The 13,795-nt window shown below is 46.9% G+C and overlaps 1 protein-coding gene across 1 annotated transcript in view; it reads right to left on the bottom strand.

Annotated features, from left to right (window-relative positions):
- The window catches only part of KLHL42 (kelch like family member 42), a 45,497-nt gene extending 36,228 nt beyond the window's left edge, over positions 1–9,269 (bottom strand). The window contains exons 1-2 of the mRNA XM_073621687.1: positions 9,116–9,269; positions 5,739–6,606 (exon numbers count right to left, since the gene is read on the bottom strand). Of these exons, the coding sequence (XP_073477788.1) occupies positions 5,739–6,571 (833 nt within the window). The 5' untranslated portion in view covers positions 6,572–6,606; positions 9,116–9,269. The remainder of the gene's footprint in view (positions 1–5,738; positions 6,607–9,115) is intronic.
- Positions 9,270–13,795: the final 4,526 nt, after the last annotated feature.

Raw genomic sequence — 13,795 nt, 5'->3', positions numbered from 1 at the left:
TGATCGCATGGCTGTTCACACCCATGAGATCCAATTCTGGTGCGTTTGGTCTGAATGCAATGCAATATCAGCCATACTATCTGTATGGCTGAAATCGCACCGACATTGCATGTGATTTACACTGCAATGCAAATCGCGTGCGATATTGCAGATCACACAAGTGTGAACCGGCACCAAGGCTACTTTCACACTGAAGGCATTATTCAGGCATTTTAGCGCTAAAAATAGCGACTGTAAAGCGCCTGAAAACCGCCTCCCCAGTGTGAAAGCCAGAGCGCTTTCACACTGGGGTGGTGCACTTGCGTTATGGGAAAAAAAGTCGTGCAAGCAACATCTTTGGTGTGGTTTGGCAGCGCTGTATACATCGCTCCCAAACCGCCCCTGCCCATTGGACTGCATTGGCAGCGCTTCCAAAACGCCTAAAAAAAAGTGATTCGGAAGCGCCACAACACGGGCGGTTTTAACCCCTTCTTAGGCCGCTAGCAGGGTTTAAAGGCACCCTGCTAGCAGCCAAAAATTGCCACCAAAATGACGGTAAAGCGTTGCTAAAACGAGTGGCGCTTTACCGCTAACGTGGCCCGGCCCCAGTGTAAAAGTAGCCATAGACAGTTTTACCGATCCGATTCTCTGCTTCCGCAGGCTCCTTCATGCTGCCAGGCTGTGCCCTGCAGCCTTTTCTCCCCTGCAATCTTGTGGTCAGATGCCCATGACATCATCAAAACCAATGCAGGGACCATTGCCTTGCATTGGATGCAAGGACCCCGATAGTCTACTGCCAAAAACACAGGGGAGCAATGTTTGCCGAGGGAGTGTAGGATCTGGTGAGATAAAGAAGGAACTTTATCCAAAAGGGCTATGAAAAGAGTCGGAGCTGTGTAAAATCTCATGGCTGTATGAACAGAAATTCTCATTTTATTTGCAGAATTTAACAGCTATAATATGTGCAGTTCATCTGTGTATTTAGCAGTTTGCCTGGTTTTCAGATAGTAAGGCCTATTTACAATTTTGCTGTGTGTCATTGAATCCATTGGCTGCATACGTACCAAAATATTCCAAAATCCACAAAATTTGTACACAATGCATGTACGTTGTCTCAGTGCTGTGGCTCGCTATTCAAAATGGCACCGCAACGCAGCAACATAACAGCTTAAATGGGCCCTCAGTATAGAAGAAACTAACAACTTCCACAACTATCACAGCTATATCCATAAGTGTACGCAGCCTATTTGGGTGTGCACCCCAAAGCTCAAACACATATGCATGTGTATATATACTGATCGTGTCAGTAGATCAATGGACAGTGTCAGTAGGGCAGAAAGTGATGTCAGTAGTATTTATTTTCATTAATTTTTTTTTTCATTAGGGGGCTTTGATGAAACATCAGGTGTCTAAACAGGGGGAATCTGCACCACATGGGGTGATTAGGGTGTGCCCAGGCACACCTGACACACCCTGTGTGCACGCCTATATAACTATAGCAGACTGTCATGGTCAACAGAACGCTAAACCCCAAACCCTATTTCAGATATAATATGGTGGACACAAAGGTATGATCAAACGTTTCATTCAAGATTTTATACTGAGCATCCCCTTATTTTGGGGGTACAGTAGCATATATCTTGTAAAATCTTTTCATCAAACAATGATCAAGCTGGTGGGTTATGAACAGAGTGTAGATATTCCACAGGCACATTACCACCTGGTTCAGAAGGTCTCAGGTCCCTATGTAATCTTATGCTGGACCTCCAATGGCCCTGAAAGCACCGTGTGTTATAAATTACTGCCATATTTTCCCAGAAAATGCTGTTTTCACTGCTGCTGTTCTATCTCAGTGCTGCTGATCTCCTCCCGTTTCTTCCAGCCACTTCCTGTCTACATGCACTCTCTTCAGTGTTGGCTGGTCATCATTGCTCTAGACTGGCTTCCTGATAGTGACAACCATGGACTATACCTGACAATTATATGTTGGCATAGCAAATTGTAGTTTTCACCAGAGTCGTCTGTGACCGGGTGACAACAAAAGGAGTACAACTGGATATCAATCCACATTGTCTGTAGCAAATGTCTTTTCAAAGCAAGATATAACCTTGTAAATGTAGCAGTGACATCAGTGTGTTGTGCAAAGCCTGTGCAGAAAGAAGAGCTGTGGGCGGGATCCAGCAGAATATTGCAGTCACAGATTATGTGTTAATCAGGTCACTAACGTATTTTAAAAGCTTCTATGTAACTGGATGCTCGAGAGGTTGTAGTGGCCTTTGGCAGGTTCCTAAATTTCATGTCAGTGTGAATAAAGCAAGTCATAGATGGATCAAATCGTGGCTGGTTCAGCAGGGACCGACCGAGGTTCGATCCATCAATGGGCAGGCTGCTTGTACCCAAGCTGATTAATTGATCAACTTAGGCACAACCAGCCCATCTAATTTTTTTTTTTTTCATACAACTACTGCCAATGACTATAGCCGCTAGCAGCAATCATTGTGTTCTGCTGGCCGGGAAGGCTCCCAGTGCCCCCCCCCCCCACGCCGGCAGAACACAATAACACCTGTCGGAGGGGTTCCCCCATCAATACTGACTGTGTTAATGGGGGAACCAAATGATTTTCTTTTCTTCCACCCTTGGTGAGTGGAAAGAAGATCAAATCATCTATGGCCTGTTTAAGATCTCAGTGTGAGCTGGAGACATTAGAGAACATCTTACATGGACTGACCCCCTCGACAATGATACTATAGCCCCACGCAAACATGTTCTGAAAGCCATAAGGTCAGGCCATGTTCCTCCTCTCTCTTTAGATCTGATTGCTCATGACCTATCACATGACCTTTTATGATAAAGATTAACCACTTCAGTCCTGGAAGAATTTACCCCCTTCCTGACCAGAGCACTTTTTGCGGTACGGCACTGCGTCGCTTTAACTGACAATTGCGCAGTCCTGCGACGTTGCACCCAAACAAAATTGACATCTTTTTTTTCCCCGCAAATAGAGCTTTCTTTTGGTGGTATTTGATCACCTGCGGTTTTTATTTTTTTGCACTATAAACAAGGAAAAAAGAAAAAAAAAAAAAAAAGCCATATATTTTACTTTTTGCTTTAATAAATATCCCCCAAAAAATATATAACAAAAAAAAAAAAATTTATTTCTCAGTTTAGGCTGGTATGTATTCTACATATTTTTGGAAAAAAAAAAAAAAAAAAAAAAAAAAAACGCAATAAGCGGTTTGCGCAAAGGTAAAAATAAGCGGTTTGCGCAAAAGTTAGTGTCTACAAAATAGGGGATAGATTTATGACATTTTTATTATTTTTTTTTTAATATTAGTAATTGCAGCGATCTGCAATTTTTATCGTGACTGCAACATTGCGGCGGACAGATTGGACACTTTTGACACTATTTTGGGACCAGTGACACTTATACAGCGATCAGTGCTATAAAAATGCACTGATTACTGTGTAAATGACACTGGCAGGGAAGGGGTTAACACTAGTGGGCAATCAAGGGGTTAGGCGTGTCCTAGGGAGCAATTCTAACTGTAGGGGGGATGGGCTCACTACAATATGACAGAGATCACTGCTCCCGATGACAGGGAGCAGTAGATCTCTGTCATGTTGCTAGGCAGAACAGGGAAATGCCTTGTTTACATAGGCATCTCCCCGTTCTGCCACTCCGTGTCACGATCGCGGGCCCCCGGCGGACATAGAGTCCGCAGGACCCGCAGGCACGCTCATGTAGTATGCGGCGGGCGCGCGCGCCCGCAATGCCGCGTCTTAAAAGGCATACAGGTACGCCCATTTGCACAGCAGTGCCATTGTGCCGACGTACATCGTCGTGCGCTGGTCGCCAAGCGGTTAAGACCCATGACATGTCAGGTGGCAAACTGCCAAATGCTGAACATACTACTTATCCACTCCCAACAGAGTCACCCTTCACTACTTGAAATGTAGAAAAAAAAGTTGCTCTACAGCAAAGGAGCAGCTACAGTGTGACACCATTCTGATTTGGCCAATGAGAGATCAATGCTGTAGGAGCAGGTGAGTATTCTGGCTGTTAGCAATCCTATTAGTCAATTGCCACCATCATCAGAATCACCGGTCTGACAGGAGAATTATGGAAAAATGGTTCCCCAAGTGGGTGGTTCCCCATTATACCCTACAAACAGCCTCTAAAATGGCGTTCAGCCAAGGCCGTTTGGGGCATATAAGATTACTCTGGAAGCCAATTATTCCTAAATTACTCTTAAAGGAGTTGTAAAAGCAGTAGGTTTTTTATTTTAATGCATTTTATGCATAAAGATAAAAAAAAAAAAAAAAACTTCCGTGTGTAGCAGCCTCCCCAGCACCCCCTAATTACTTACCTGAGCCCCATCTCTCTCCAGCGATGTCCACAAGTGTCTTAGCCATCCTGGACTCTCCTCCTGATTGGCTGAGACACAGCAGCGGTGCCATTGGCTCCAGCGGCTGTCAATCAAAGTCAGCTAGCCAATCAGGGGAGAGGGGGGGGCTGGGTTGGGGCTCCGTGTCTGAATGGACACACGGAGCTGTGACTCAGCTCGGGTGCCCCCATAACTAGCTGCTTGCTGTGGGGGCACTGAACAAGAGGGAGGGGCCAGGATCACAGAAGATGAACCTGAGAAGAGGAGGATCGGACTGCTTTGTGCAAATCCACTGCAACAAAAGGAGGCAAGTATAACATGTTTGTTATTTTTTATCTTTATTTTTAATCGAGACTTCATTCACAGAACAGTAATGAATCCTTTTTTTTTTTTTTTTTTTTTGTGTTTAAATTGATTGACTCCCCCATTAACACCGCCAGTGTTGATGTGGGGGGAAAGCCTCCTGCAGTGATATTGTTTTCTGCCAGCGGGGGGGGGGGGGGGGGGGGGGGTGTCATGGGGAACCTCTCCTGACGGCAGAACACAATTACTGCCAGTGGCCATAGTCGCCTGCAGTAATCGCTTACTTATCGCTGAGAGGATGGTTGTACTCAAGTCGATCGATGGATTGACTTGGGTACAACTAGCCTACCCATAGATGAATTGAAACTCAGGCAGTCCCTGCTGAACCGACTAAATTTCGATCTATGTATGGCCCAGCTTAGGTCCTTCTACATTTCTCACCTGTAGATATGTGCCACTTGTGTGAATGATCTACTGGCCTCTTAGATCCCTCAGAGGGATTCCAGCAGCAAAATCTCCCCACTGGTGTTCCCAGCTCTGACTCCATGGCCAGTACAAAGCTAAATGAGAATGATTCACCGTTTCTGATACAGTCTCTAACGGAAAGTAAATGGAAGGTCCAGCAGCAAGTGGCATGACCTTGTTTACAGCAGGCCATAAGAACTTAGGCTGGCTATACATGGATCGTTTTTTCAATCAGCTGAAGATTCAGTGGATTTGAGGTGAATGAAGGAATCCTTCCCACTGTGCTACTGTATTCTGAAAGTGGGGACTCCTCTAATGATCAGCACTGCAGCCGACTGCCTGCAGGTGTTAAAAATTTTCAACATTAGATCGACTTCTCTCGAGTGGGAACAGCCACAGATGGATCGGAATTCGACCGGTCCCTGCTGAACTGGCGGATTTTCTATCATCCATGGCCAGCTTTAAATGCACATTTATTAAACCAAATTTTTTGAGAGATATAAGAAATTAGTGGGAGATTAGACCCTGCAACACCCACCGAAAATTAAAATGCCAGTTTTGGGTAAATGTAATAATGCAATCTTTTGAGAATTTAGAGAGGGGTACCTTTTCTGGTTCATGGCAGGTTCTTCCCTCCAGAATCCAGTGCTGGGGTTATAGGAGTGGACAGCGCTCACCTCCTGTCCATTCTCACGGGTTCCTCCGGCCACGAAGAGATAGTTGTTGAGCGAGGTTGCCCCATAGCCCTTCACCTGCAGCATGCTCTGTGGAACGTCACTGGGCATGATCTGCCACGCTCTCCCGAGCTCCAGGTATCGCAGGAGCACCCAAGAATCACCTCTCTGCTGTGACAACAGCAGCAGTGATGGCACACCTCTAAGACGCTCCTGGAGGACTCGCTCTTTCAGGGGTTCGGGGCTCTCCTGAAAGTCTGCTCTCTGCAGCATACAGTGGTAGTGAGCAGCCATGTAACTGAGGCAGGCTGCAGCCAGATCCCACTGGCCATGGAGCTGTGACACGTCAAGTAGGTCCAGGCAATTGTCCGCTGACAACGAGGACTGCAAAAGAGACAAAAGTCCCTGGACCTGCAAGTAACAGGCGGCTTCCACCAATGCCTGCAGCGGACCTTGTGACAGGGCCTCCTGGACAAAACTTGGCTCATCTTGGCCTGATAGATGCTCACTGGTGAATACCTTGAGTCCACACTTCACTTCTTCTGCAGGGCTGCATGTCTGCACTGGTCCCCCTGTGATGTGACGCAGAACGCCCTCAAGGCCTTCATGGGTAAGTCCATGCAAAGTCACCACCTCACCGGTACTCTCCCTCATCCCTGAGCGGAAGAGAGCTTGGAAGAAGCCACTTTGAGCCACCAGCTGGTCGCGGGGAACAAGGTAACATCTGGATCCCAGGAGGATCTGCACCGTTTCCACCGAGGACATTCCACCCACCTCTTCTTGTGGAGGACATCACACACCTGCTCCAAAATAAAACATGTCAGCTCAAGTTTGAAGGCTCAGTCTATCCAAAATCACATGTTATTTCTTGGGGACTCTACTGGTGAGATCTCTGTGCCTAGCTCACTAATCTTCACACCTGCTCTTCCTATTGAGAAGCTCCCACCATCACCGTGCTGAATTCCCAAGTCTGCACATCTGCTGTGCCCATTATGAGGGGTTCTCACCATCACTGTGCTGAATGTCCAGCTCTGCACACCTGCTGTGGCCATTATGCAGAGCTTTACCATCACTCCGCTGGATTTTTTTATTTATTATTTTGGAGAATGTAACAGAGGGAGCTGGGTAAGACAAAGGTCGACAGGAACAGAGCTGGGAATTATAGCAGGGAAATCTCACTATTAGGCCCCTTTAACATGGGCAGACCGATCGGGTCCGCCTGTCAGTTTTTCAGGCGGACGCAAATGGACTCTCGAATTTCCTTTATGGAGTGGCGGGTGTCAGTGGACATGTGTCTGTTGACACCTGCCTACTTCCGAACCGATCTGCTAAAAACAGATGGATAGGGATCGGATGGAAGTCGGGTGTAAACGAACAGGCGGTCCATTTACATCTGACCACCCATACAGGAGAGCGGGCTGTGCCTGTGTCTGATCTGCATAAGCGGAGCAGACATGGACCAGCCATCCACCTGCTCAGTGGAGACTCCAATGGAGCCCACCCTGTGTGTATCTAAGACAGCAGGGACTAATTCAGCCCACCAGGCTCCACCTATAACTAAAATATCACTTGCAGGCAGATGCCCCTTAACTGTTACCTATTTTCAGCTAATAGCCATCAAAAGATTAAGGAAGCCCAAACATAAGTTTGTTTGTTTTTTTTCGTTTTTTCTTTCAACCAGCAGGTTGAAAGTAAAAACAATTACTCAACTCTTCCATCCACACACTCAAGGTGGATGGGAAGAATCCTCCCCACTGCAGCACTGTATTCTGACATCAACGCTAATGGTGCTGATCAAGCAGGGAAAATCCGACGGGGCAGTTCTACCAAATCGACTTCTGTACAACCTCCCTGCCCATGCATGGAATGAAATTTGGCCGGTCCCTGCTGATCCAGCTGAATTTTGATCCATGCATGGTCGGCTTAAGTTACAGATCCATCATGGCTACATTCTTTCCCATTTCATAAAGATTTTACTGTGACATCATCGTCCAGCAAGATGATGAAGCTACTCCCATAGCTACCCACTTCCCCCTTTTTTGGAACCATATCCCTTTGTCCCTCCTTCATTCTCAGTTGTCCCTCTTTTTTTGGTCTGACCACTATACACAATGCCAAAAGAGTTATTTTTCAATAAAACAGCCTCTAAATTATTTAATTTATTATTTTGAACAGTCAGTAAAAAGAAGGACAAGTGGTGGTGAAATAGTCAACTTGTGGGATAAGGCAGTCAATTATTTGCATATTAAATTCTTTATGTTCAACAAAACTTGGGGCATGGCAGGGGTGTGTCCTTTGCCTAAATACTTAGTACTGCAATGGGGGAGATTTACTAAAACTGGAGAGAGCAAAATCTGGTGCAGCTGTGCATGGTAGCCAATCAGCTTCCAGTTTTTATTGTCAAAGTTAGAAACTGATTGACTACCATGTACAGCTGCACCAGATTCTGAGTGCTCCAGTTTTAGTAAATCTCCAGTGTGTTCTCCTTTCCCATCCTGGAAATTTGTGTAACAAGCTGCTCCGTCATAAGCGCACTTACTTTTTTAAATTCTTCCCATAATACTCTGTTTTTGCACAGAAGGAGCTGGTAGCCACCTAGCAATCCTGTACGTTGATTAAACTGCAAGCCTTTCCCACAATTCATTGCTAATAGTAATAGATGCATTGAGCAGATGCTTGTTGGTCCATCTCATGTTCTATTGTTTACTGCTTTGTGAGTGTTCACAGATTGAAGGCAGCATTGTAATCAGTGAGTTACACCCGGTGCAGCTGAAGCTTGAAAGACCAGAAAATCTCAAACAAGAATTCTAATTTATAATCTTATAATAACATATTGTTCATGTGTGTGAACCTAGGCATCAGTGCACATACATGTCCTGTATAATATTAATAATACCTGCCTATTTAATAATAATAATGTGGTTTTATTATTATATAACTTTCTTTTATATTGGGTTTGTTGCTATTTTTGGCTTTGTTGTGACAGTTCACAGTATTCAATTTAAATGCCTTTAAAATCCCCAAAGGTTCACTTATTTAAATGTAATGGTTTTATAAAGGGGAAGACTCCATGAACCATTGGGTCTGTTTCTGACATCACACTTCTATGGTTCTGTATGTAAAGACTCAGAACCAACCCCAATATGGTTGTTGGATCTTGTGGAGCCTTGCAATGTGAGAATGATCATTCCTGTTTTGGTAACATCTATCAATTGCACCATGAGATAATTTTAGAGCATGTACAAGGTCTGCTGGAACTTGCAGTTCCTCTGCAGCTGAAAAGACAGAAATGAAGATGACAGTACATACCCTCTCTGTACACTGTATACACAAAGGCCTCCTTATTCCCGATTCATCTGTGCAGAGAAAATCCTAGCAATTCACTTCCTGAACACTGCAGCCAGAGCAGAGCCAACCCACTGCTATCTCCACCCCACAACTGACAGCCAGCAGAAAGCTCAACCCACTGTCTCCACCCCACAACTGTCATCCAACCCACAACTGTCATCCAACCCACTGCATTCACCCAACTCTGACAACCGAATGAGAGCCCCCTCTGGGGGAGACCATGATAGTCCACCCTGATACACAATAACACTGCTCTGTATACACCATACAACACACAATGAGACACAAATGGGTTGATTTACTAAAACTGGAGAGTGCAAAATCAGGTGCAGCTCTGCATGGTAGCCGATCAGCTTCGAAATTCAGCTTGTTCAGCTTTGGCAAAATAAAACCTGGAAGCTGATTGGCTACCATGCAGTGCTGCATCTGATTTTGCACTCTCCAGTTTTAGTAAATCGACCCCAATACCACTCCTCTGTCTACACCATACAACGTGCACCGATGTAACACTCCTCTGTCTACACTGTACATCACACACCGATATAACACTCCTCTAAATACACTGTACAATACACACCGATATAAAAACACTCCTCTTACTACTTTACATTGTAGCAAAGTGTAATCTCTTCAGTGTTGTCACATGAAAATATATAATAAAATATTTACAAAAATGTGAGGGGTGTACCCACTCTTGTGCATCATCTTTAGAAGAGGCTTCCTTCTGAGATGACAGCCATGCAGACCAATTTGATGCAGTGTGTGGCATATGGTCTAAACACTGACAGGCTGACCCCCCACCCCTTCAACCTCTGCAGCAATGCTGGAAGCACTTATACGTCTATTTCCCAAAGACAATCTCTAGTTATGACGCTGAGCACGTGCACTCAACTTCTTTGGTCGACCATGGCGAGGTATGTTCAGAGTGTCCTGTCCTGTTAAACCGCTGTATGGTCTTGGCCACCGTGCTGCAGCTGCTGCAGTTTCATGGTCTTGCCAATCTTCTTATAGCCTAGGCCATCTTTATGTAGAGCAACAATTCTTTTTTTCAGATCCTTAGAGAGTTCTTTGCAGTGAGGTGCCATGTAGACTTTCCAGTGATCGGTATGAGAGAGTGAGAGCGATAACACCAAATTTAACACACCTAATCCACATTCACACCTGAGACCTTGTAACACTAATGAGTCACATGACACCGGGGAGGGAAAATGGCTAATCGGGCCCAATTTGAACATTTTCACTTAGGGGTGTACTAACTTTTGTTGCCAGCGGTTTAGACATTAATGGCTGTGTGTTGAGTTATTTTGAGGGGACAGCAAATTTACACTGTTATACAAGCTGTACACTCACTACTTTACATTGTAGAAAAGTGTCATTTCTTCAGTGTTGTTACATGAAAAGATATAATAAAATATTTACAAAAATGTGAGGGGTGTACTCACTTTTGTGAGATACTGTACGTTATTTCTCACATTTTGTCCATGAGATTAACCACTTACCGCCCACCATATAGCAGAATGACGGCGGCAAAGTGGTTTCAATATCCTGACTGGGCGTCATATGACATCCGCAGCATATTGAGCCGCTGCGCGCCCCTGGGGGCGCGCATCGCGGCGATCGTTGTTGCGGGGTGTCAGTCTGACACCCCGCAACACTGATCTAGGTAAAGAGTCTCTGACGGAGACTCTTTACCACGTGATCAGCCGTGTCCAGTCATGGCTGATCACGATGTAAATAGGAAGAGCCGGTGATCGGCTTTTCCTCACTCGCGTCTGACAGACGCGAGTAGAGGAGAGACGATCGGCTGCTCTCCTGACAGGGGGGGTCTGTGCTGATTGTTTATCAGCACAGCCCCCCCTCGGATCCTACCCAGGACCACTAGGTAAGCCACCCAGGATCACCAGGGAAGCCGCCCAGGACTACCAGGGAAACCAGCCACACTGGACCACCAGGTATGCCCCCTAGACCCCCAGGGAAATACTAATCAGTGCAAAGGCAGCTGCCAATCAGTGCCCACTCCAATGCCTACCACTGCCAGTGCCACCAGGGATGCCTATCAGTGCCATGTATCAGTGCCGCCTATCAGTACCCATCAGTGCCACCCATAAGAACCCATCTTTGCAGCCTTTCAGTGCCCATCAGTGTCACCTATCAGTGCCCACCAGTGCCACCTAGAGCCACCCACGAGTGCCCATCAGTGCCGCCTATCAATGCCCATCAGTGCCGCATATCAGTGCCACCCATCAGTGCTGCCTACCAGTGCCCATCAGTGCCGCATATCAGTGCCCATCGTCAGTGCCCGCTCATTGGTGTCACCTCATCGCTGCCACCTTATCAGTGCCCGTCAGTGCCGCCTTATCAGTGCCCATCAGTGAAAGAGAAAACTTACTTATTTACAAAATTTTTAAACAAAAACAAAAGCAAAATTTTTATTTTTTTTCAAAATTTTCGGTCTTTTTTTATCTGTTTTCCAAAAAATAAAAACCGCAGAGGTGATCAAATACCACCAAAAGAAAGCTTTATTTGTGGGAACAAAATGATAAAAATTTAGTTTGGGTACAGTGTTGTATGACCGCGCAATTGTCATTCAAACTGCGACAGTGCAGAAAGCTGAAAATTGGTCTAGGCAGGAAGGTGTCTAAGTGCCCTGTATTGAAGTGGTTAAAAAAAATACTTCTTAGAATTTTTTGAGATATGATTACCAAATGTTATGAAGATAAGCTATAGAAAAAGTGTGCAGAGTTCAGGAGTGCGCTACTTACAGAGTGCAGAGTTCAGGAGTGCGATACATAAAGAATGCAGGGCTCAGTAGCACTCATCTATGCCACATAAAAAATGCAGGGCTCAAGAGTGCGCTACATAAAGAATGCAGGGCTCAGGAGAGCGCTACATAAAGAATGCAGGGCTCGGGAGAGCTCTACATAAAGAATGCAGGGCTCAAGAGTGCGCTACATAAAGAATGCAGGGCTCAGCAGTGCGTTACATAAAGAATGCAGGGCTCAGCTGTGCCCATCTATACAGCCTTACCAGTGCCCATCAATGCAGGCTGACCAGTGCCCAGCAATGCAGCCTGACCAGTGCCCAGCAATGCAGCCTGACCAGTGCCCAGCAATGCAGCCTGACCAGTGCCCAGCAATGCAGCCTGACCAGTGCCTAGTAATGCAGCCTGACCAGTGCCCATCTATGCAGCCTCACTAGTGCCTATCTATGCAGCCTCACTAGTGCCCATCAGTGCAGCCTCACCAGTGCCCATCAGTGCAGCCTCACCAGTGCCCATCTATGCAGCCTCACCAGTGCCCAGCAATGTAGCCTGACCAGTGGCCATCTATGCTGCCTCACCATTGTTCAGCAATGCGGCCTCACCAATGCCCATTAATGCAGCCTGACCAGTGCCCATATATGCAACCTCCCCAGTAGCCATCAGTGAAGCCTGACCAGTGCCCAGCAGTGCAGCCTGACCAGTGCCCATCTATGCAGCCTCACCAGTGCCCATCTATGCAGCCTCACCAGTGCCCAGCAATGTAGCCTCACCAATGCAGCCTGACCAATGCCCATCAATGCAGCCTTACCAATACCCATCTATGCAGCCTGGCCAGTGCCCAGCAATGTAGCCTGACCAGTGGCCATCTATGCAGCCTCACCATTGTCCAGCAATGCAACCTCACCAGTGCCCATCAATGCAGCCTGACCAGTGCCCATTTATGCAGCCTGACCAGTGCCCATTTATGCAGCCTCACCAGTAGCCATCAGTGAAGCCTGACCAGTGCCCTGCAATGCAGCCTCACCAGTGCCCATCTATGCAGCCTGACCAGTGCCCAGCAATGTAGCCTCACCAGTGCCCAGCAATGTAGCCTCACCAGTGCCCATCTATGCAGCCTGACCAGTGCCCAGCAATGCAGCTTGACCAGTGCCCATCTATGCAGCCTCACCAGTGCCCAGCAATGTAGCCTCACCAGTGCCCAGCAATGTAGCCTCACCAGTGCCCAGCAATGTAGCCTCACCAGTGCCCAGCAATGCAGCCTCACCAGTGCCCAGCAATGCAGCCTCACCAGTGCCCATCTGTGCAGCCTGAGCAGTGCCCCTCTATGCAGCTTCACTAGTGCTCTATCCAGCCTCACCAGTGTCCATCTATGCAGCCTGACCAGTGCCCATCTATGCAGCCTGACCAGTGCCCATCTATGCAGCCTGACCAGTGCCCATCTATGCAGCCTTACCAGTGACTATCTATGCAGCCTTACCAGTGACTATCTATGCAGCCTTACCATTGCCCATCTATGCAGCCTTACCATTGCCCATCTATGCAGCCTGACTAGTGCCCAGCAATGAAGCCTGACTAGTGCCCAGCAATGAAGCCTCAGCATTACCAATCTATGCAGCCTCACCAGTGCCCAGCAATGCAGCTTGACCAGTGCCCATCAATGCAGCCTCGCCAGTGCCCATCTATGCGGCCTGACCAGTGGCCATCTATGCAGCCTCACCATTATCCAGCAATGCAGCCTCACCAGTGCCCATCAATGCAGCCTCACCGGTGCCCATCAATGCAGCCTCACCGGTGCCCATCAATGCAGCCTCACCGGTGCCCATCAATGCAGCTTGACCGGTGCCCATCAATGCAGCTTGACCGGTGCCCATCAATGCAGC

Source organism: Aquarana catesbeiana, linkage group LG03 (assembly GCF_042186555.1).
Source record: "Aquarana catesbeiana isolate 2022-GZ linkage group LG03, ASM4218655v1, whole genome shotgun sequence".
In the NCBI taxonomy this organism is placed as follows: Eukaryota; Metazoa; Chordata; class Amphibia; order Anura; family Ranidae; genus Aquarana; species Aquarana catesbeiana.
Note: the sequence above shows the minus strand (reverse complement) of the source record. Positions and strands in the feature narration are given on the sequence as shown.